The following is a 22,385-nucleotide window of genomic DNA, read 5'->3' on the forward strand; positions in this document are numbered from 1 at the left end:
CTCCACCAAACCTGACAGTTGGCACTATACATTTGGGCAGGTAGCGTTCTCCTAGCATCTGCCAAACCCAGATTCGTCTGTCAGACTGCCAGATGGTGAACTGTGATTCATAACTCCAGAGAACACGTTTCCACTGCTCCAGAGTCCAATGGCGGCAAGCTTTACACCACCCCAGCCAACGCTTGACATTGTGCATGGCGATCTTAGGCTTGTGTGCGGCTGCTCGGCCATAGAAACCCATTTCATGAAGCTCCCGCCAAACAGTTCTTGTGCTGACGTTGCTTCCGGAGGCAGTTCGAAACTCAGTTGTGAATGTTGCAACCGAGGACAGACGATTGAAAGTTACTGAGCTCTTCAGTAAGGCCATTCTACTGCCAATGTTTGTCTTTGTCTTGGCCGTGTGCTCGATTTTTGGTCATACTTTGGTATATATAGATTAGCTCTGTATATGAATTATTTATTTTATACAGTCATTTTTGGCTCATTTTTATGAGGGTGTCAATAATTGTGGACCCCACTGTATCCAGATCAGCATAAAGCGGTTAATGTCAGTGTCAGAATACTGTATATTCCAACCTAATTATTTCCAGAAACTGGACTTATTCAGAGGCCATAGTTGAAAAGTTATTGTGAAGGGCATCCAAATCTTGAAATATTTGGCAGTTTTATTGTAGATCTTCTGTAAAGAAAAGGCCCAAGGGATAATCTGGGGGGGGGGGGGGGGGGGGAATGACCTCTGGAAAGATCATCAAATATTCCTGCCAAATACCTCCATATACACTTTGCCATGGCCCCAAAGTAGAGAAACTCATAGTTGATGTGTTGAGAGAACATTTGCATAGATTCTTCATTCTTCCTCATATATTGGAATAAGATTATTCTAAAGGTCATGTATGTATATTAACCTGTTATCCAAGATGTGATCAAATGCATTATTAAGTAGGCCTATCTATCTTCCATAGTAAAGAGAGTAAGGTAGTTTTAATGTATGCCATTTAAAACACCCTTAGGTTGTAGAAGTAAAGTCAAGCCAGATTATTTGATAATCTCTCCATTTTAATACAGGTGATATGAAACAAATGCAACAACCCTGTTAGCACTCTGCTTCAGGTGAGCATCTTCCTGAAATGGTGGCTAACATGATCCTACTAGATGTCAGGGGGAAGAGTTACATATTGTACATAATGCAATGTCACTTAAGTATGTAACAAGTAAATAACTGGATTTACAGGCCAGTGACAATGAGATGCAGTGTTGACCACTGCAAAACACGAAAAGGAGAAAGAATTGTCAAACGTCACATGCACTACAAATCCAAAACGGCAGACATAATGTAGGATATTTGCATTGTTTTTTCTGTCCTCATTTTCAAACTTGTCACACAGATGTAGAGACTGAATGAATGGAATCAGAAGGCTGTAAACTATTCTGTCCTGACAGCCTATAGGATTATCTCTTGAAACAGCGATAAAGGATGAGAAAATACAAACAAAGGCTGTGAGCTGCTGCAAACCCTCCCAGCTCTTCACCAACCAATCCTAACCTGAACCCATAAAACCTCTTTGATTATCTTCAATATTTACACAGATGTACACAAAATACACTCAAAAAGGAGATTTTCCATTTTCTCTTTGCGTTTAGTCCTCTTGTACATTCCAAGCCATACAGAAAAGAAATACCTGTATAGTGATAAAAAAGAATGTGCTCATTGAGCGTTCACATTTGTTCCCAGTTGTTTATGTGTAGCTTAAAGACTGGGTACAACGCAGCCCAGTGAATGGGACAACTGGTTGGCCCTCCCACTGATCGGTTCAGTGTCTTTCTCTTCACCGTTGCAACATTTGAACATATCAAAACAAACCCAAATGCTTTTTATTTTCCTTTTTTAACAACTCATTTTATTGATCAACAGGCAGAGGTGTGACAAGAAACAAAAAGAAGGTGTGGTCGGGGGAGGGGTATACTGGAAGTGGTTATTCTCATGTTCAGTAAGTTGTTTTCTTTATATTATAATCTTTGTTATTATTTCATTTCAAAAACAGAGTGGAGGCCCATCGGGTGGTGGCACTGGTTCCTGAAAGACTGATGCATGGAGGGCCAGTTGGATGACTGGAAAAGGCTTGCAGGACTGTGTGGTGTGGTTGTATGTGTGTTTGTTTGTGGTGTTGTGGTGTTTTGGGCTTGTGGTATGTGTATGCGGTGTGTGTATGTGTGTTGGAAAGGCTTGGGATTGTTTGTGTGTGTGTGTGTGTCTCTGTGGGTCTACTGTGTGTTGTGTGTGTATTGTGTGTGTGTACAGAGTGTGTGTTGGCTGGGAGGGTTCACGTCAGTTCCACAGTCACTGTGAGGGCCAGGGACAGCACCATCCATATTAGTCCGACTACATCCACGCGAGGGGCTCCATCTGCAAGGGCCAGAAAAAGAGAGAAGAGTCAGATACAATCACTATTTATAATTGCCAGTCACACACACACACAAAAAAACTTTTTAAAAAAAGAAGACAAAACAGACTTTAATCTCAATAAAAACACTGATTGGTCAGTTAGTTTTTGGTCAGGTCATAATTTCCTTTCTACGTAATAAAAATGAATGCAACCAAATCATGTACTGCCAGAGAAGATCAGGTCAGATATTATGTCCCGGTAAAGCCTTTCAAATCAAGGGCAATTGGAAATCCAGGCTCTTTGCTTTTATGTCAACTTAACCACATTCTCCACTGATGTTAATGATGCTAAACATGATTTTCCTTCTAGAACTACAATTGTAATAGCCTTACGCTTTCCGCTTGTTTAAGTAGGATTGCAATAAACAACTACTACGGGCCACTGCCCCACTTCCCTTGCGTCTCTATACCTCAGTTAATTTCCATTATCATCAATATTCTAAAACATTTGTTAGGACAGCGAGAGGGTTGAAACTCTGACAGAGATGGATGGCGTCCCTTAAAAGGTATGTGGTTTGTTGCTGTTCTCTGCTGTGGCCTCTGTGCTGACTGACAGATAGGGTGGACTTCCCACACACACAGAGGGAGGAGTTGGCAGATCAGCCACTGAGCGATCAGACACGTGTGCGGCGACCTCTCGGGGCCATGTTCTACACCGATTTGACTTGCATGCGAGGCATATCTGCGCCTCACTCCGCGATCGGTGCCTTCCACGCTGACCTGATTCTGTCCTTGCTGTGGCAAACCTGCTCCTGCCGGATCATTTGCATATTCAAATTTACATCCGTAAGATATGGCAAGCAAAGCAGCAGAGAGAGAGAGACTGAGAAAGAGAACCCTCATATCCCTCTGCGCTTTTTTCTGACAATCCCTCATTCTAACATATGATAATTGGAGGCGCTGCAAATGAGGCCCCACAGTGTGAAAAGAAACAACCCTAATCTCACAGTTCTCACAAATGTATAAAAGTGGATAGTGACTGAAGGAGTATTGTATCTGAACATAGGGGGGAGAGATTTCTGGTTCAACTGTTCTTATCTTTTTGGCGGAATTGTGTTGATGATAGAATGACAGACGTGTTCACCTGTCGTCAGTTTGTCTATCCATCAAACCCTAACCGAGAAGTAGCTAGTAGCTAGTCATTTGTTACTGTCCCATTTTGGATACAGATTGCATGCTTGTCATCTCAAATGTATTCAAATACATCTTCAAAAATGTGTGAGAAAAACGACTTTCAAACAAACAGAAAGGAGAAATGCTCTTTAAAAGACTAAAATATAAACTTTCTCTGTGAGTGGTCTTCATGGGTGCCATACTTACTGTTCGGATTCTGAGTGTTTTTCATCATGGCAGGATTTTCTGTTGAAAGAGATGAAGGGAAAACAGAGAGAGGGTAAACAGAATGAGAGAGAGAGATATTGTTTTAACACTGTACAGCCATAATATGATACTATTCCACTAAAACCTTTGAGAGTGTAATGTTTACCGTTCATTTTTTATTGTTTATTTTACTTTTGTTTATTATCTATTTCACTTGCTTTGGCAATGTAAACATATGTTTCCCATGCCAATAATGCCCTTTGAATTGAATTGAATTGAGAGAGCGAGAGAGCGAGAGAGACAGATAGCGATAGAGAGAGAGACAGATAGCGATAGAGAGAGAGAGACAGATAGCGATAGAGACAGAGAGAGAGACAGAGAGACAGATAGCAATAGAGACAGAGAGAGAGACAGATAGCGATAGAGACAGAGACAGAGAGACAGAGAAAGGGAAAAGAAGTGAAGAGATGATGAGAAAATAGTAAGTATGGGTAGGGGGTCTAATGAAGCTGAACCCTATGTTCCTTAAGCTCATGTTAAATAACATCCCCCTGGTGAGCCTGTATTAATAGAGCTGTGGACATTGGGCTCTCTGGTAAGTTAGAGCAGCAGTTAGGTGGGGCAAGAGGGCAATAGCAGAAAAGAAACTGCTGATCTATTAGCATCCACATGCGATTTCCCTACTCAGTCCACAAAGACAGAGAGAAATCAGTGTGTTTGTGACAGCCAGCCTCTTTACTGCTGAGGAAGACCTTTAAACAGGTTAACATTTACAAGGCTGCAGGGTCAGACGGATTACCAGGACGCGTATTTAGAGCATGCACTGACCAGCTGGCAAGTGTCTTCACTGACATTTTCAACCTCTCCCTGACCTAGTCTGCAATATCTACATGTTTCAAGCAGAACACCATAGTCCTTGTGTCCAAGAACTCCAAGGTAACCTGTCTAAGTGACTATCGCCCCTTAGCACTCACATCTGTAACTACGAAATGCTTTGAAACGCTGGTCATGGCTCACATAAACATCATCATCCCAGACACCCTGGACCCACTCCAATTCACATACTGCCCCAACAGATCCACAGATTATGCAATCTCTATTGCACTCCACACAGCCCTCTCCCACCTGGACAAGAGGAACACCTATGTGAGAATGCTGTTCATTGACTACAGCTCAGTGTTCAACACCATAGTTCCCTCCAAGTTCATCACTAAGCTAAGAAACTTGGGACTGAACACCTCCCTCTGCAACTGGATCCTGGACTTCCAGAGGGGCCAAGTGGTGAGGGTATGCAACAACACATCCACCAACACGAGGGCCCCTCAGGGGTGTGTGCTTAGTCCGCTCCTGTATTCCCTGTTCACCCACGTCTGCGTTGAGGCGAAAACTTCAACACCATTATTACGTTTGCTGGCGACACAATGGTGGTAGGCCTGATCAGCGGAAAGATAAAATGGCCTACAGGGAGGAGGTCAGAGACCTGGCAGTGTGGTGCCAGGACAACAACCTCTCCCTCAACATCAGGAAGACAAAGGAGCTGATCATGGACTACAGGAAACGGGGTGCCGAACACACCCCCATTCACATCGACGGGGCTGTAGTGCAGCGGGTCGAGAGCTTTCTTCCAAACAACCACAAGAGCATTAGTGAGGTTGGGCACTGATGTTGGGCGATTAGGCCTAGCTCGCAGTCAGCGTTTCAATTCATCCCGAAGGTGTTCGATGGAGTTGAGGTCAGGGCTCTGTGCAGGCCAGTCAAGTTCTTACACACCGATCTTGACAAACTATTTCTGTATGGACCTCGCTTTGTGCACAGGGGAATTATCATGCTGAAACAGGAATGTGCCTTCCCAAAACTGTTGCCACAAAGTTGGAAGCACAGAATCACCTAGAATGTCATTGTATTCTGTAGCGTTAAGGCTTAAGAGGGTGTGAACGATGCTGAATGTCAAACGTCTCCAAAATGGCAGACATACTGTAATGTAGGATATTTGGATACTATTTCAAATTTTTCTACATAAGACCGAATCGAGGCGGTCGGTCACATATGTGACTCACCACCTGGATTTCATCTTATGTAGCAAAATTTGAAATTGGGTTTTTTACATTGTCAAAAAGTAGTGACTCAGATCTACAAAATGGTATATCATACACTGCATTTTTGAAGAACAATGGGGAAGTAATTCTGCTTTGAAGGTTGATAAACTTGTAAACGCGTTTTGATAAAAAAAAAACGTTTTTTTACATTCAAACTGCTCTCCTGTGAAGTCGTGATTTGTGACATACTAGGAAACGCCTAGTTTCCTGAAACCGGTCACATATATAGTGTATCATGTTCAGACACACCAACACAGTCGTGAAGAGGGCACAACAACGTCTTTTCTCCCTCAAGATGGGTACTCAGATCCTCAAAACGTTTTACAGCTTCACCATTGGGACCATCTTGACTGGCTGTATCACCGCTTGGTATGGCAACTGCTTGGCATCTGACCGCAAGGCCAAACAGAGGGTTGTGCGTACGGCTCAGTACATCACTGGGGCCGAGCTCCCTGCCATCCAGGACCTTTATACCAGGCGATGTCAGAAGAAGGCCCTAACAATTGTCAAAGACTCCAGCCACCCAAGTCATAGACTGCTCTCTCTGCTACCGAACAGCAAGTGGTACAGATGCAAGTCTGGAACCAACAGGACCCCGAACAGCTTCTACCCCAAGCCATATCACTGCTAAATAGCTAGTTAACAAGTCACATACGTTGTATGGACTTTGTGTGCAGTACTAGTGTTTAACATTATTTTTTTAATGACTACCTCATCTCTGTACCCCACACATACAATTATCTGAAAGGTCCCTTTGTCTAGCAATGAATTTCAAGCAGATTCAACCACAGAGACCAGGGAGGTTTTCCAATGCCTCGCAAAGAAGGGCATCTATTGGTAGAAAATAAAAAAAGCAGACACTGAATATCCCTTGGAGCATGGTGTAGTTATTAATTACACTTTGGATGGTGTATCAATACACCCAGTCAGTACAAAGATACAGGCGTCTTCCTAACTCAGTTGCCGGAGAGGAAGGAGACCGCTCAGGGATTTCACCATGAGGCCAATGGCGACTTTAAAACAGTTACAGAGTTTAATGAGTGTGATAGGAGAAACCTGAGGATGGATCAACAACATCGTAGTTACTGCACAATACTAACATAATTGACAGAGTGAAATAAGTAAGCGTGTACAGTATAAAACTATTCCAAAACATGCATCCTGTTTGCAACAAGGCACTAAAGAAATACTGCAAAAAGCTATTCACTTTTTGTCCTGAATACAAAAGTGTTATGTTTGTGGCAAATCCAATACAACACATTACTGAGTACCACTCTCCATATAGTGAAGCATTCAAGCATAGACACTGGCAAATTAATTCACCTTTCAGCAGGGCAATAACACAAGGCCAGATCTACACTGGAGTTGCTTACCAAAAAGACAGTGAATGTTCCTGAGTGGCCAAGTTACAGTTTTGACTTAACTCTACTTGAAAATCTATGGCAAAACCTGATAATGGTTGTCTAGCAATGAACAACAACCAATTTGACAGAGCTTGAATACTTTTTAAAATAATAATTGGCAAATGTTGCGCAATCCAGATGTGGAAAGCTCTTAGAGACTTACCTAGGAAGACTCACAGCTGTAATCGTTGCCAAAGTATTGACTCAGGGGTGTGGATAATTATGGATATTAGATATTTCTGTTTTTCAATTTCAATACATTTGCAAACATTTCTAAAACCATGTTTTGACTTTGTCATTATGAGATATTTTGTGTAGATGGGTACGATTTTTTATTTTATTTAATACATTTTGAATTCAGGCTGTAACACAACAAAATGTGGAATACGTCAAGTGGTATGAATACTTTCTGAAGACACTGTATGTACATATCTTCCTCAATTACATCATACCCCTGCACATAAACTCGATACTGGAGCCCCATGTATATAGCCAAGTTATCATTACTGTGTATTTATTATTACTATTATTATTACATGTTATTACTTTTTGTATTATTTAGCAATTTTCTTTCGCTCTGCATTGTTGGGAAAGGCCTATAAGTAAGCATTTGACTGTTAGTCTACACCTGTTGTTTACGAAGCACGTGACAAATAACATTTGATTTGATGAGTCACTTCAGTGTAATCACCTAGGGTGCGTGGATATGTTCATGATCAAGATGAGAACTGCTTTCTGCCAGTGGAGAGTCTCAATAGCATGCCATCCTTATACTCTGTTATACCTGAAGATGTATAATGAACAGTTTGCCAAGAGAGCAGAGCTCCAAATATCCACTTTGACCCTGGAGAGAGAACACACTGGGCACACACTGGTTGAATGAACGTTGTTTCCATGTCATTGTTAAATGAAGTTACACCGAAGTAATGTGGAATAGATGTTGAATTGACATCTCTGCCCAGTGGGAAGTGTCCCATTTCAAGGCCGCGGGGGACGGTTTCAAGGTCACTCAATCACCATTCTGATCCTCTAAACATGAGTGGAAGCCATCTACAGTAGGACAGAGACATAGACACACAGACAGCCAATATTCTGCACGTAGCATCAGGGTGTTAAATAGGCATTAGTGTTCTTTCTACCAAAACGCTCCCAAAGGTAACACCTTCCCAAAGTGGCAGTTTCCCTACCATATTTTTTAAACATTGCTCACTAGAGGATGTCAGGGTGCGGATTTATCAAATGATGGACAGAGAATTTCTTAATGGCAGTGCAGGCAGATTACTGTGCGGAATGGCTTTCTCTGCTGAATGGACCTGAGCTGATTTACCCTCTGATTGTCCTGCAGCAGCTACACACATGTCCTGTGCATATGTTAACCCTGGAAACTAGCCCTGGAACATAGCAACACAGTTAGGCTCCTATATATATATATATATATATATATATATATATATATATATATATTTATATATATATATTAATTTTTTGGAGCAGTATATATACACTGCTCAAAAAAATAAAGGGAACACTTAAACAACACAATGTAACTCCAAGTCAATCACACTTCTGTGAAATCAAACTGTCCACTTAGGAAGCAACACTGATTGACAATAAATTTCACATGCTGTTGTGCAAATGGAATAGACAACAGGTGAAAATTATAGGCAATTAGCAAGACACCCCCAATAAAGGAGTGGTTCTGCAGGTGGGGACCACAGACCACTTCTCAGTTCCTATGCTTCCTGGCTGATGTTTTGGTCACTTTTGAATGCTGGCGGTGCTTTCACTCTAGTGGTAGCATGAGACGGAGTCTACAACCCACACAAGTGGCTCAGGTAGTGCAGCTCATCCAGGATGGCACATCAATGCGAGCTGTGGCAAGAAGGTTTGCTGTGTCTGTCAGCGTAGTGTCCAGAGCATGGAGGCGCTACCAGGAGACAGGCCAGTACATCAGGAGACGTGGAGGAGGCCGTAGGAGGGCAACAACCCAGCAGCAGGACCGCTACCTCCGCCTTTGTGCAAGAAGGAGCAGGAGAAGCACTGCCAGAGCCCTGCAAAATGACCTCCAGCAGGCCACAAATGTCCATGTGTCTGCTCAAACGGTCAGAAACAGACTCCATGAGGGTGGTATGAGGGCCCGACGTCCACAGGTGGGGGTTGTGCTTACAGCCCAACACCGTGCAGGACTTTGGCATTTGCCAGAGAACACCAAGATTGGCAAATTCGCCACTGGCGCCCTGTGCTCTTCACAGATGAAAGCAGGTTCACACTGAGCACGTGACAGAAGTGACAGAGTCTGGAGACGCCGTGGAGAACGTTCTGCTGCCTGCAACATCCTCCAGCATGACCGGTTTGGCGGTGGGTCAGTCATGGTGTGGGGTGGCATTTCTTTGGGGGGCCGCACAGCCCTCCATGTGCTCGCCAGAGGTAGCCTGACTGCCATTAAGTACCGAGATGAGATCCTCAGACCCCCTGTGAGACCATATGCTGGTGCGGTTGGCTCTGGGTTCCTCCTAATGCAAGACAATGCTAGACCTCATGTGGCTGGAGTGTGTCAGCAGTTCCTGCAAGAGGAAGGCATTGATGCTATGGACTGGCCCGCCCGTTCCCCAGACCTGAATCCAATTGAGCATATCTGGGACATCATGTCTCGCTCCATCCACCAACGCCACGTTGCACCACAGACTGTCCAGGAGTTGGCAGATGCTTTAGTCCAGGTCTGGGAAGAGATCTGTCAGGAGACCATCTGCAACCTCATCAGGAGCATGCCCAGGCGTTGTAGGGAGGTCATACAGGCACGTGGAGGCCACACACACTACTGAGCCTCATTTTTACTTGTTTTAAGGACATTACATCAAAGTTGGATCAGCCTGTAGTGTGGTTTTCCACTTTAATTTTGAGTGTGACTCCAAATCCAGACCTCCATGGGTTGATAAATTGGATTTCCATTGATAATTTTTGTGTGATTTTGTTGTCAGCACATTCAACTATGTAAAGAAAAAAGTATTTAATAAGATTATTTCTTTCATTCAGATCTAAGATGTGTTGTTTAAGTGTTCCCTTTATTTTTTTGAGCAGTATATATATATATATTTAGTGTATATATATATATATATTTAGTGTATATATGTATATATATATATATGTATATATATATATATATATATATATATATATATATATATATATATATATATATATATATATATAAAATTCCAACTCTTGCATGGCAGTTATCTCTAACATGAGAGTAGACAATATATAATACAGGAGAGAAGACCTTCATCCTCCGTGCAGCGGTTTTGATTAAAACAGAGCAGCCATGATTGACAGGCCTCTGATCAAGTTCTCACGCAGGATGCTGTCATTCCGCAGGGCCCAAGGGTACACACACCAGGGCAGCAGGACATACAGCAGTAATAGAGTCAGCAAGCCAACTCCCACATCAACTGAAGCAAACTCAGGACTTTGGAACTGCGATAAATCGCAGCACATCATGAAAAGACTGATCTAGCTTGCTCAAGGTGGGTCGTTGAACAAAGAGATGACACTGTCAACAACAAAGATCATTTATTCTATTACGGGCCTTTCATGTGATTATTAGTAGTCAGTGTTGGAGAGAATGGGTACATTACATGCTGCTTGTGGGATTCCCATGGCTGTTGGATTTCTACTCACTCAGATGAGGAGCATTACTCACTTGCATAAATCAGCCTTTGTACTAGAGGCATTGCTGAGTCATTTAGTGATACAATCACTTATTACTCATACACTTAGTTCGCATTGATAATTCATATCTAAAACTGGGCACATAAATATATATTTTTTTACATAAATGCATTGCTTAATACTTCAGTGTATGTGGATGCATAATATTAACAGTTGAAACACAATTTTAATGGTGTTTGAAATTTGAATGAGGATATTCCTTTGAATAGTGGGAATAAAACATACCATGAACAAGAACAAGTATTACATTTGTGATTCTCTGCAATGCCCTCTAGGATTACAGAATATGGTAATGAGTTTGGACACATACCAAAGACGATGAGGCGAGTGTGCGTGTCCGTAGAGCCCAGAGGATTCTGGGCCGTGCAGCGGTACATGGAGCCGTTGAGTTCGGCTGGCACTCGCTCCAGAATCAGCTCCTTCCCATCCCGCTCGGCACTCCCGTCAAGCAGACGGCCCCCGACCCGGGTCCAGGTGAAGAGGGGCTCAGGGAACACCTCATTCTATCAACAGACCACCCCAGTGTGTGTGAGGGAGGGTTGGACAAGAGGGGAAAAAGTTTAAGTCCCAGTCAAGAGATTAAGAGCAAAGGCTACATGAATAATACAAGCTCAATTCCCCCCTAATGCAATGGTACGTTAGCAGTATGAATTAATAATCAACACTACATACTGACGCCACACACACACTCACACAAACACACTTTTGAAATCACCACATACGCTGCTGCTGCCTATTATCTATCCTGTTGCATAGTCACTTACTACTACTATATGTACATACAGTAGCTACCTCAATTACCTCATTCCCCTGCACATCGACTCAGTACTGGTACTCTCTGTATATAGCCTTGTTATTTTTACTCCTTATTGTTATTCGTTATTTACTATGTATTTATTCCTGTGTTACCATTTTTAATTTTTTTTAAATCTTTATCTTTTGCTCTGCATTGTTGGGAAAAGGACCCCTAAGTAAGCATTTCACTGTAAGTCTACACCTACGAAGCTTGTGACAAATAAAATATGATTTGATTTACATTTACAAATGTTTTCAGATTCTCATGCCTCTCAAGAAATTTCCCAGTTTCAAAATATTCCCCTTTTCAAAATGTAATATAATTCTCCCTCTGAGGGAAGAAGCCTTCCTTCTGTACTCCTCTGGATGTCTTTTCTGCCATCTGCTGGATACAGACATGTTATTAAAATCAAGACAGCTGGAGAACATGTCAGTAGGGGAGGAGAGGGTGTTTAGTACTAAAGTGCAATGAGGGGTTGTGGCGCTCAAATGTTATTCAAAGGGAACAACACACCATCAGGAATTATGATCACTTCACATATTGTCAAAGAAGGACAGGTGTTTCTTCTGTTTCTGTGAATCCAGCTAGGGAACCCAGTTTCATCTAGTTTATACTGCAGGGCTGAGGGCCAAATATGTTTCTGTCATACATCCTGAGCGAAAGGCCAGAAAAAGATAGATGTCTATTCCTGATTTGTGATGCAACAGAATGAAATTCCATTGAGTTAAACTATTGATAATCTGATTAGATTTTCTTTTACCATTTTGAAATGTGTTCTCCCAGCCCTTTTAAAGGCCCAATGCAACCGTTTTTATCTCAATATCAAATAATTTCAGGGTAACAATTAAGTACATTACTGTGATTATTTTGTATCAAAATGGTCAAAAACAAACAAAAAATTGCTTATTAGCAAGAGCAGTTTCTCAAGCAAGAATTTAGCTAGGACTGTTTGAAAGTGGTCTGAGTGGGGAGTGGAAAACTGAAAACTAGCTGTTATAGGCAGAGGTTTGAAACTCTCCTTCTTATTGGTCTATTAACTAATTTACCGCCTTGTGACGTCACCAGGCAGGCCAAAACTCCATCCCACCACAACAGGCTGACATTTCAGATAGTCTTTTTAAACAGCTCGCACACTACAAGGGCATTATCAACATTTCACAATTGAAAATGTATATAAACACAGATAAATCACGTTTACGACTGCACAGGGCCTTAAAGAAAATACCACGACTTGACTCTTGTCACTGTGTGACCCATACTGTAGAAATGCTTTAATGAACTGAATGTACGCCTTAAGGAGCTGGTGTGTCATCATTCTGACTAAGCTAGTGTGATTTCTGTAACCTTTAAAAATGACTGCCCTGATAAGAGTTCTGAAACCAAAGAATTCACATGGTGACAGAAGTGAAAGTAGTTTGTTGATCAGGGGCAGTCATGGCATAAGGTTACATTAAGATAAAAAACATGAAAGGTCCTATCACATATCCCCAACGGCATTACAGAGCCTAAATTAAAAAGACAGATCCAATAAAAGCATCAGGGCCTTTCTTATCTTCATATGGCTTAATACAGAGTGGGGACAAAGCATATCAAGTGGAAAGAAAACTAAAAGCCCACCCTGTGTGATTATGTATAATTCTGATATTATAAACTGTAGGGGATACTGATATCTTTTTTTATCACACTATGAGAAGGCAAGATAGGTATATGTCTTAGCACTAAATCTTATCTACTAGTGAAACCCTAGAGCCTTGGTCCAGTGAAGGATAAGGGAGATTTTCTTTGGGATGAATCTCCATGCACGGATGTTTGTTTCCGAAGGGCCCAATTGGCTGTATGTCCCAGTCAAGCCTGTTTATAGTGACCATTCTTAACACTATTCAAAGGAGATCTTCAAATAATATGACATTAGTGGGTGGAGATAGTCGTATACATCTGCCCAGGCTCTAAACTGCTACACTAAACCTAAGGCACCGAATAAGTGCCATTATTAGATTGAAAGCAGCAAACCAGAATAAAGCAATGAAAAACAAACACTTTATAAAAACACACAGTGCTATCATGCCCAGAAATTCATGAAGCAGTGAATGAAAAGTAACAAAGGTGATTGGTGTGCTGGTCCATTAGCATGGCCTATCAGAATTTTCCTTGTACTCTCCACCTGGTTGGCTCTAGCAGGCAGCGCCAACACTGTCATCCCTATTCCTGTCACTGAGATGGGGATCAGCTACTACTGGAAACATATCATTTTGGGGGGCAGAGGATGATAGTTACACAAGGACAATCTCCTGACTGGAATGCTCTAGCAGGTACAAACCCGAACTCTGCTCTGCTGAGCAATCCTCTAACAGCTAGCTTGAGATGCATGCCTTAAGAAGGTATACTTAAGAAAATAAAAGAACATCAGAGAATTGGAGCTATCCATAAACAAACAGATTTTGAATGGGTTATTTATTTTTCATTGAAATAGTTTATTGCCTTGAGGCATAGTCAGAACCCAACAGTGAAAAAATAAATGTGAAAATATAAAACAATTCCCAAAAAATTCTAACACGTCACTTTTTCCAATAGTGCACTTATGATTATTTCCAAACAAGAAACAGTATGCTAGCTTTAGACCGAGAAGACGTATGGTATATCACTCACCCTGTAAGAATGGCCACTATATCAGAAAGCTCGACAGGCTTAACTGCACATCTCCCCTGTCCCCTCCTATCCCAAACTGAACATGGCCCTCCGGTTTCATAAACCCCCATGCACTTACCCCAGGAACCCCAGCGCCTACCTGGAATCCTTGCACGGTGATGCGCACCGTATCCCCTACCTTTGCCCTGGTGGGGGTCATCAAAAGCTTGGGGCCCTTAGGAGCCGCTGGAAGAGAGAGAGAGAAAGAGAAAGAAAAGAGAAAAGAAGAGAAAAGAAGTGTCAACCCAGTGGCATGTCAAGTAAATACAGGAGGCACCTATTTTGTTTGGAGGGAAGAAGGGGAGAGCGAGGCGAATACAATTTCCTGTCAATTAAGGTCATGGTGCGAGAGGGTCGGGACCTCCATGTCCTTTCATCCACAGCTAGGGCCACTGCAGATTTATTCCCCCTTGGAGAGAGAGGAGATTAAATTGGATAGACAGTCATTACTGGAGGAGAATGGGAGCGCACCAGTAGGAGTGTGGTGGCAGCGAGATAACTAATTCCCTTGTCTTAGCACAGACGGAGCCCCCAGATGGTATCCATTAGGTTACTAGTGAAACAATTGGAGTTTCAGGAGAAGGGACAGGGAAGCTTTCATATTTTTCACTTTCAGAGGGGCCTATATGGATTATGTATGGAGCAGAGATTGAATGAAGACATTGAATGATTTGCATAGGATTTAAAGGTGCAATATGCAGAAATAATCAAGCTTTGATGATTTTAGTCAGATGTGTAGTGCTAGGGAAAAAAAACTAAACGTGCACCCCTTGGGGTCCCCAGGACCGAGTTTGGGAAATGCTTGTAGAGACTCATTGTACCATCTAAACTGCTGTGAAATATCTGTTCAATAACCGAAGATGTTGTATTTTCAGCTGTTTGAAGCTGGAGTACAAAACTGAGAGTAAAAGACTCAAAAACAAAACTTAAGAACAGGAAGCATAGAAATAGCGTACATAGAACATATCTACCACTTCTTAGACTTGCTTTCAGTAAGATCTATACCTCCCATTTCTATGTGAATTTGATCAGGTCTCCCAAAAATGTACATATCGCAGCTTTAAGATTGAGTATCATCCATCTAAGATTAAACTATGCAACTTTAGTGATTTACTATACAGCATTGTAGCAGGAGGACAAATTGTAATTCTGTGGTGATGTGGTAGTCGTAGGGGCTTAAATTGGGCCTGCATAAACTGGTTCTGCATCGCTTCAGTTGACTGACAATTTCCCTCTAGATAACCATATAGCACGCTTTCTGACCCCGTATGTTAGACAATGAACCAAATACAAGTAATGAGATTTGGTTGGACGAGGGGAATCCTAAATAGGTCAGATATGCACGCCAACATCTAGTTATTCAGGAACCTTACAATGAATCAAATTCACTCTTCTCAATATAAATCACAATGTGTTTGTTTCAATTGATGAGTGAAACTAAAATAAATAAATAAACAGATAAATGACCTAAATTCCACCCATAAATCACGTCACAAAGCGTCGGCCGAAACTAATGGAGCATGCCTTTTCTTGGGCAGACACTGTTTCTTACCCTGCATCTGGCTAATGGATTAGGAGATCCTCCATCACATTTGAAAATATCTGAACAAAAATATAAACACAATATGTAAAGTGTTGGTCCCATGTTTCATGAGCTGAAACGAAGGATCCCAGAAAAACGAACAAAAAGCTTATTTCTCTACATTTTTTGGCACAAATGTATTTACATCCCTGTTTGTGAGCATTTCTCCTTTGCCAAGAAACCTTGTGCTGGGAAAAATAAAATGGCACTCTAAAATGTGCAGTTTTGTCACACAACATAATGCCACAGATGTCTCAAGTTTTGAGTGAGCATGCAATTGGCATGCTGAGTGCGGGGATTCAATGTTAATGTTCATTTCTCTACCATTAGTCGCTTCCAACGTCGTTTTAGAGAATTTGGCAGTACGTCCAACCAGCCTCACAACCGCAGACCAGGTGTAACAACGCCAGCCAAGGACCTCCACATCTGGCTTCTTCACCTGCGGGATTGTCTGAGACCTGACGGAACTGTGGGTTTGCACAACCAAAGAATTTCTGCACAAACTGTCAGAAACTGTCTCAGGGAAACTAATCTGCTTGTTTGTTGTCCTCAACAGGGTCTTGACCTGACTGCATTTCGGCATTGTAACTGACTTCAGTGGCCAAATGCTCACTGAAGTGCTCTTCACAGATGAATCCCGGTTTCAACTGTTACGGGCCGATGGCAGACAGCGTGTATGGCATCGTGTGGGCGAGTGGTTTTCTGAAGTCAATGTTGTGAACAGAGTTCCCCATGGTGGCGGTTGGGTTATGGTATGTGCAGGCATAAGCTACAGACAACGAACGCAATTGCATTTTATCAAAGGCAATTTGAATGCACAGAGATACAGTGACGAGATCCTGAGACCCATTGTTGTGCCATTCATCCGCAGTCATCACCTCATGTTTCTACACGGTAATGCATGTCACTATGTCGCAAGGATCTGTACACAATTCCTGGAAGCTGAAAATGTCCAAGTTCTGGCCTGCATACTCAGACATTTCAGCCATTGAGCACGTTTGGGATGCCCTGGATTGACGTGTGTTCCAGTTCCCGCCAATATCCAGCAACTTCTCACAACCATTGAAGAGGAGTGTGACAACACTCCACAGGCCACAATCAACAGCCTGATCAACTCTATGCAAAGGAGATGAGCATGAGGCAAATGGTCGTCACACCAAATACTGACTGGTTTTCTGATCCACACCCCTACTTTTTTTAAGGTATCTGTGACCAACAGATGCATATCTGTATTCCCGGTCATGTGAAATCCATAAATTAGTGGCTAATGAATTTATTTCAATTGACTGATTTCCTTATATGAACTGTAACTCAGTAAAATAATTGAAATGGTTGCAAGTTACATTTATATTTTTGTTCAATGTACAGTATATCAAGTCAGGTGACCCTTTTAGATAACAGGATCTCCTTCCTTCTACTTCTGTTACTCTCTCCAGAGATGTGAATCAGATAATGGCATTACCGTGTAGAGCACAGAGTGGTGAGATAGATGCAAGACAAGATTGAAGCTTGTCAATACATAACTCAAGGACAACAACGACTCCCTATAGTTACTATGTTGAAATGAAATGCATTAAGTCAGGCTACCTAAATGTGGAAAAACAATTATCTGAAAGAACTGGACAGAACTGGGGAAACTATAGTCCAGCACTTGTATTGAGTTAGGCCTAAAGTAGACATATCAATTATCAGCCCTAAATGAAAGATTTGACATTGAATCAAGCTCATCATACACATCAAAATTACAGTATTACACTATAAGTGGTCTGAAGTCCATGATGAAGATGTCATTTGTCCTGTTACCTGGGGAGTGTGATTGCTACACTGCCTGCTTCCCTCCTCCCACTTACCGTCCGAAAGGTATTTTCAGTACTGGTGTCATGGCGTCACAGTGCTTGCTGGCACCGTTGAGAGGATGATGTCTAATTTCTGGGACACACTCCAACAATGACAGTTGGCGGCCAACGTCATCACCTTTGATTAGAACAGCATGCAATGTGACTGACATACTGTGGCACCTGGGATGGCCCTGGCCTCACAGGAAAATAAGCCCTAGTCTCCCAAGATGTTGACCAGCAACCCAACCTCCTCACTGGACAGCCTGGAACTGTTAGCACTGTGGGATGGGTCAGTGGACACACAGTGCTCTCAGTAAACAACAGCACTCTCTGCATCGGGTGTGCTTTGTGATTCAGCCAAACATCAGCAGGCCTAGCCTCTGACTCTACAGATTTGGATGACTGTTGATAACTCAGAAATAGACAGAGAACCTGCAGCACTGTCTGGTTGAGTTGTAGTCGAAAAATAGTGAGTGAAGAAATGTGAATGATTATAAAAGTCAGTGATAAAGATGCGAATAGCTTGGCGTGTTGATTCAATTTGGCATTATCCGTATGGATGGCTGTATATCTGCATCTCACACCTTCGCCGTGGCAATGTCCAGGACGAAACATTAGCACGGAAGTACTCTGGGGTCACTGATGCCAGGAGAGGTGTGGCGACTGATGAAAAGTTGAACTTACAAAATGTATGTTACTATTTGCTCAACACTATACGGATTGTTTTAGAGTGTTCTCATTTGTTCCAAACTCATTCCTCTCAAAGGGGGGGAGGAATAATTGTTCATCACCATATATTGTTTGAATTTTTATTTGCAATGATGCTGGATGGTATGGTTTTTTGTTGTGCTTGTTTTTTGCTTGTTTCCTTTTGTCCATCCAGATCTTGTGTTCACTAACTCGTCCTTCGTTTGGGTCAGATAGTTGATGGGATAATTTTGTTGGCTATTTTCTATATTAATGATAGGGAATCTTTATTCACAACTCTTGTCATGAGACATTTAGTACGTAATTTGTATTTCTCATACATTGCAGAATGTTAGCAATTTGAAGTGTGTACTTTCACTGTATTGCTACTTGGAATGCTTTCCAAGTCTTTCACAAAGAGTGGGGCGTCATCGAATTTGCAAACTGACTCCGATGCCCTTTATGTCATTCATTGCTTCAAGCCACACCTCGCCACACCCACAAAACCGGAGCAAAGGTACCTCAAAGTCTGTTTAAGAACGTACAAGAGCGTTTTGGGGGACTGTGCTGACCAATCGGAATCTATCCTTCAAGATTGTTTTAATCACACGGACTGGGAAAATGTTCCAGGTCGCCTCTGAGAATAGGATCGACATATAAACTGACTTGGTGATGGGGTTCATCAGGAAGTGCATAGAGGATGTTGTTCACACTGTGATGATTAGAACTCATCCAAACCAAAAACCGTGGATAGATGGCAGCATTTCCGCAAAACTGAAAGCGCATTTAACCATAGACAGGTAACTGGGAGCATGGATGTGTACAAACAGACAAACAGACCAGCTACAATCTCTGTAAGACAATCAAAGAGGCATAATGACAGTACAAGGACAAAGTGGAGTCGCATTTCAACGGCTTAGACTTGAGAAGTACAGAACCAGTCAAAAGTTTGGACACACCTACTCATTCAAGGGTTTTTCTTTATTTTTACTATTTTCTACATTGTAGAATAATAGTGAAGACGTCAAAACTATGAAATAACACATATGGAATCATGTAGGAACCCAAAAAGTGTTTAAACAAATCAAAATAGATTTAATATTTTCGATTCTTCAAAGTAGTCACCCTTTGCCTTGATAACAGCTTTGCACACTCTTGGCATTCTCTCAAATTGCTTAATGAGGAATGCTTTTCCAACAGTCTTGAAGGAGTTCCCACATATGCTGAGAACTTTTTGTCTGCTTTTCCTTCACTCTGCAGTCCAACTCATCCCAAACCATCTCAATTGGGTTGAGGTCGGGTGATTGTGGAGGCCAGGTCATCTGATGCAGCACTCCATCACTCTCCTTGGTCAAATAGCCCTTACACAGCCTGGAGGTGTGTTTTGGGTCATTGTCCTGTTGAAAAACAAATGATAGTCCCACTAAGTGCAAACCAGATGGGAAGGCATATCACTGCAGAATGCTGTTGTAGCCATGCTGGTTAAGTATGCCTTGAAATCTAAATAAATCACAGACAGCGTCATCAGCAAATCACCCACACACCATCACACCTCCTCCTCCACGCTTCATGGGGGGAATCACACATGCAGAGATCATCTGTTCACCTACTCTGCGTCACACAAAGACACACATTTGACAGAAATTTGAACTCATCAGACCAAAGGACAGATTTCCACCGGTCTAATGTCCATTGCTTGTGTTTCTTGGCCCAAACAAGTCTCTTCTTCTTATTGGTGGCCTTTAGTAGTGGTTTCTTTGCAGAAATTCGACCATGAAAGCCTGATTTGGGGTGTCAGGTAGCCTAGTGGTTAGAGCGTTGGACTTGTAACTGAAAGGTTGCAAGACTGAATCCCCGAGCTGACAAGGTAAAAATCTGTCATTCTGAACAAGGCAGTTAACCCACTGTTCCTACAAGGTCATTGAAAATAAGAATTTGTTCTTAAAACCTGTTGGGGCTAGGGGGCAGTATTTTCACGGCCGGATGAAAAACGTACCCAATTTAAACAGGTTACTACTCCGGCCCAGAAAATAGAATATGCATATTAATAGATTTGGATAGAAAACACTCTGAAGTTTCTAAAACTGTTTGAATGGTGTCTCTAAGTATAACAGAACTCATATGGCAGGCAAAAACCTGAGAAAAAATACAAGCAGGAAATGAAAATCTTGTGGCTGTACTATTTTCAAGTCATTGCCAATAAAACACACAGTGACAAAGGATTCATTTTGCACTTCCTATGGCTTCCACTAGATGTCAACAGTCTTTATAAAGTTGTTTGAAGCGTCTATGATGAACAGAGACCGGATGAAAAGGAAGGGAAGTTGATGTCCCTGGGATGTCGTCACTTCATTATTGCGCACTCATGCGCGTTCATGGAGATGAGACCTTTTTCAAAACGTTTTTCAAGACACAGGAAAGGTCCGGTTGAAATATTACTGATGTTTCACGTTAAAAATGGCCCTAAAGATTGATGCTAAACAACGTTTGACATGTTTGAACGAACGTAAATAGATTATTTTTTTGGCTTTTCATCGTGACTTTTCCCTCCTGCGCCCTACATTTTGAGTAGCCTACCGAACGCGCTAACAACACGGAACAACATGGAGTTATTTGGACATAAATTATGAACTTCATCGAAAAAAACAACATTTGTTGTGGACCTGGGATGCCTGGAAGTGCCTTCTGATGAAGATTATTAAAGGTAAGGGAATATTTCTAATGTTATTTATGATTTTAGATGATTCCAACATGGCGGCTATCTGTATTGCGTAGTGTATTTTTCTGAGCAGAGTACTCAGATTATTGCAAAGTGTGCTTTCCCAGTAAAGTTATTTTGAAATCTGTCAATGCGGTTGCATTCAGGAGATGTTAATCTATAATTCTTTGAATAACAGTTTAATACTTTAACCACGTTTTATAATGAGTATTTTTTGTAAATTCACTGGCAGTTTTGGGGGAGACACATTTTCTCAACGACACGCGCCGATGTAAAATGCTGTTTTTGGATATAAATATGAACTTGATAGAACAAAAAATGCATGTATTGTCTAACATAATGTTCTACGAGTGTCATCTGATGAAGATTGTCAAAGGTTAGTGCATCATTTTAGCTGGTTTTCTGCTTTTGGTGACGCCTGTCCTTGAATTGAAAATGGATGTGTGTACTTTTTTGGCTATGTACTCTCCTAACATAATCTAACTTTATGCTTTCGCCGTAAAGCCTCTTTGAAATCGGACAATGTGGTTCGGTTAACCTCTTACATCTAGACGTTCCGCTAGCGGAACACCTGCTCCAATATCCAATGATGGGCGTGGCGCGAATTACAAATTCCTCAAAAATACAAAAACTTCAATTTTTCAAACATATGACTATTTCACAGCATTTTAAAGACAAGACTCTCCTTTATCTAACCACATTGTCCGATTTCAAAAAGGCTTTACAGCGAAAGCAAAACATTAGATTATGTCAGCAGAGTACCAAGCCAGAAATAATCAGACACCCATTTTTCAAGCTAGCATATAATGTCACAAAAACCCAGAAGACAGCTAAATGCAGCACTAACCTTTGATGATCTTCATCAGATGACAACCCTAGGACATTATGTTATACAATACATGCATGTTTTGTTCAATCAAGTTCATATTTATATCAAAAAACAGCTTTTTACATTAGCATTTGATGTTCAGAACTAGCATACCCCCCGCAAACTTCCGGGGAATTTGCTAACAATTTACTAAATTACTCACGATAAACGTTCACAAAAAGCATAACAATTATTTTAAGAATTATACATACAGAACTC

At 41.6% G+C, this 22,385-nt stretch overlaps 1 protein-coding gene across 2 annotated transcripts in view; it reads right to left on the bottom strand.

The window, feature by feature from the left end:
* Positions 1 to 1,041: 1,041 nt before the first annotated feature.
* The window catches only part of igsf21a (immunoglobin superfamily, member 21a), a 266,508-nt gene continuing 245,164 nt past the window's right edge, over positions 1,042 to 22,385 (bottom strand). Inside the window, exons 7-10 of one of the 2 annotated variants that reach the window (XM_014166637.3) lie at positions 14,573 to 14,658; positions 11,302 to 11,494; positions 3,764 to 3,802; positions 1,042 to 2,404 (exon numbers count right to left, since the gene is read on the bottom strand). In XM_014166637.3, the coding sequence (XP_014022112.1) occupies positions 2,322 to 2,404; positions 3,764 to 3,802; positions 11,302 to 11,494; positions 14,573 to 14,658 (401 nt within the window). In that variant the 3' untranslated portion in view covers positions 1,042 to 2,321. Of the gene's footprint in view, positions 2,405 to 3,763; positions 3,803 to 11,301; positions 11,495 to 14,551; positions 14,659 to 22,385 lie in introns of both variants that reach the window. The other variant, XM_014166636.3, reaches the window with a different exon arrangement.

This window comes from Salmo salar, chromosome 22, assembly GCF_965601325.2.
Source record: "Salmo salar chromosome 22, fSalSal1, whole genome shotgun sequence".
Lineage (NCBI taxonomy): Eukaryota > Metazoa > Chordata > Actinopteri > Salmoniformes > Salmonidae > Salmo > Salmo salar.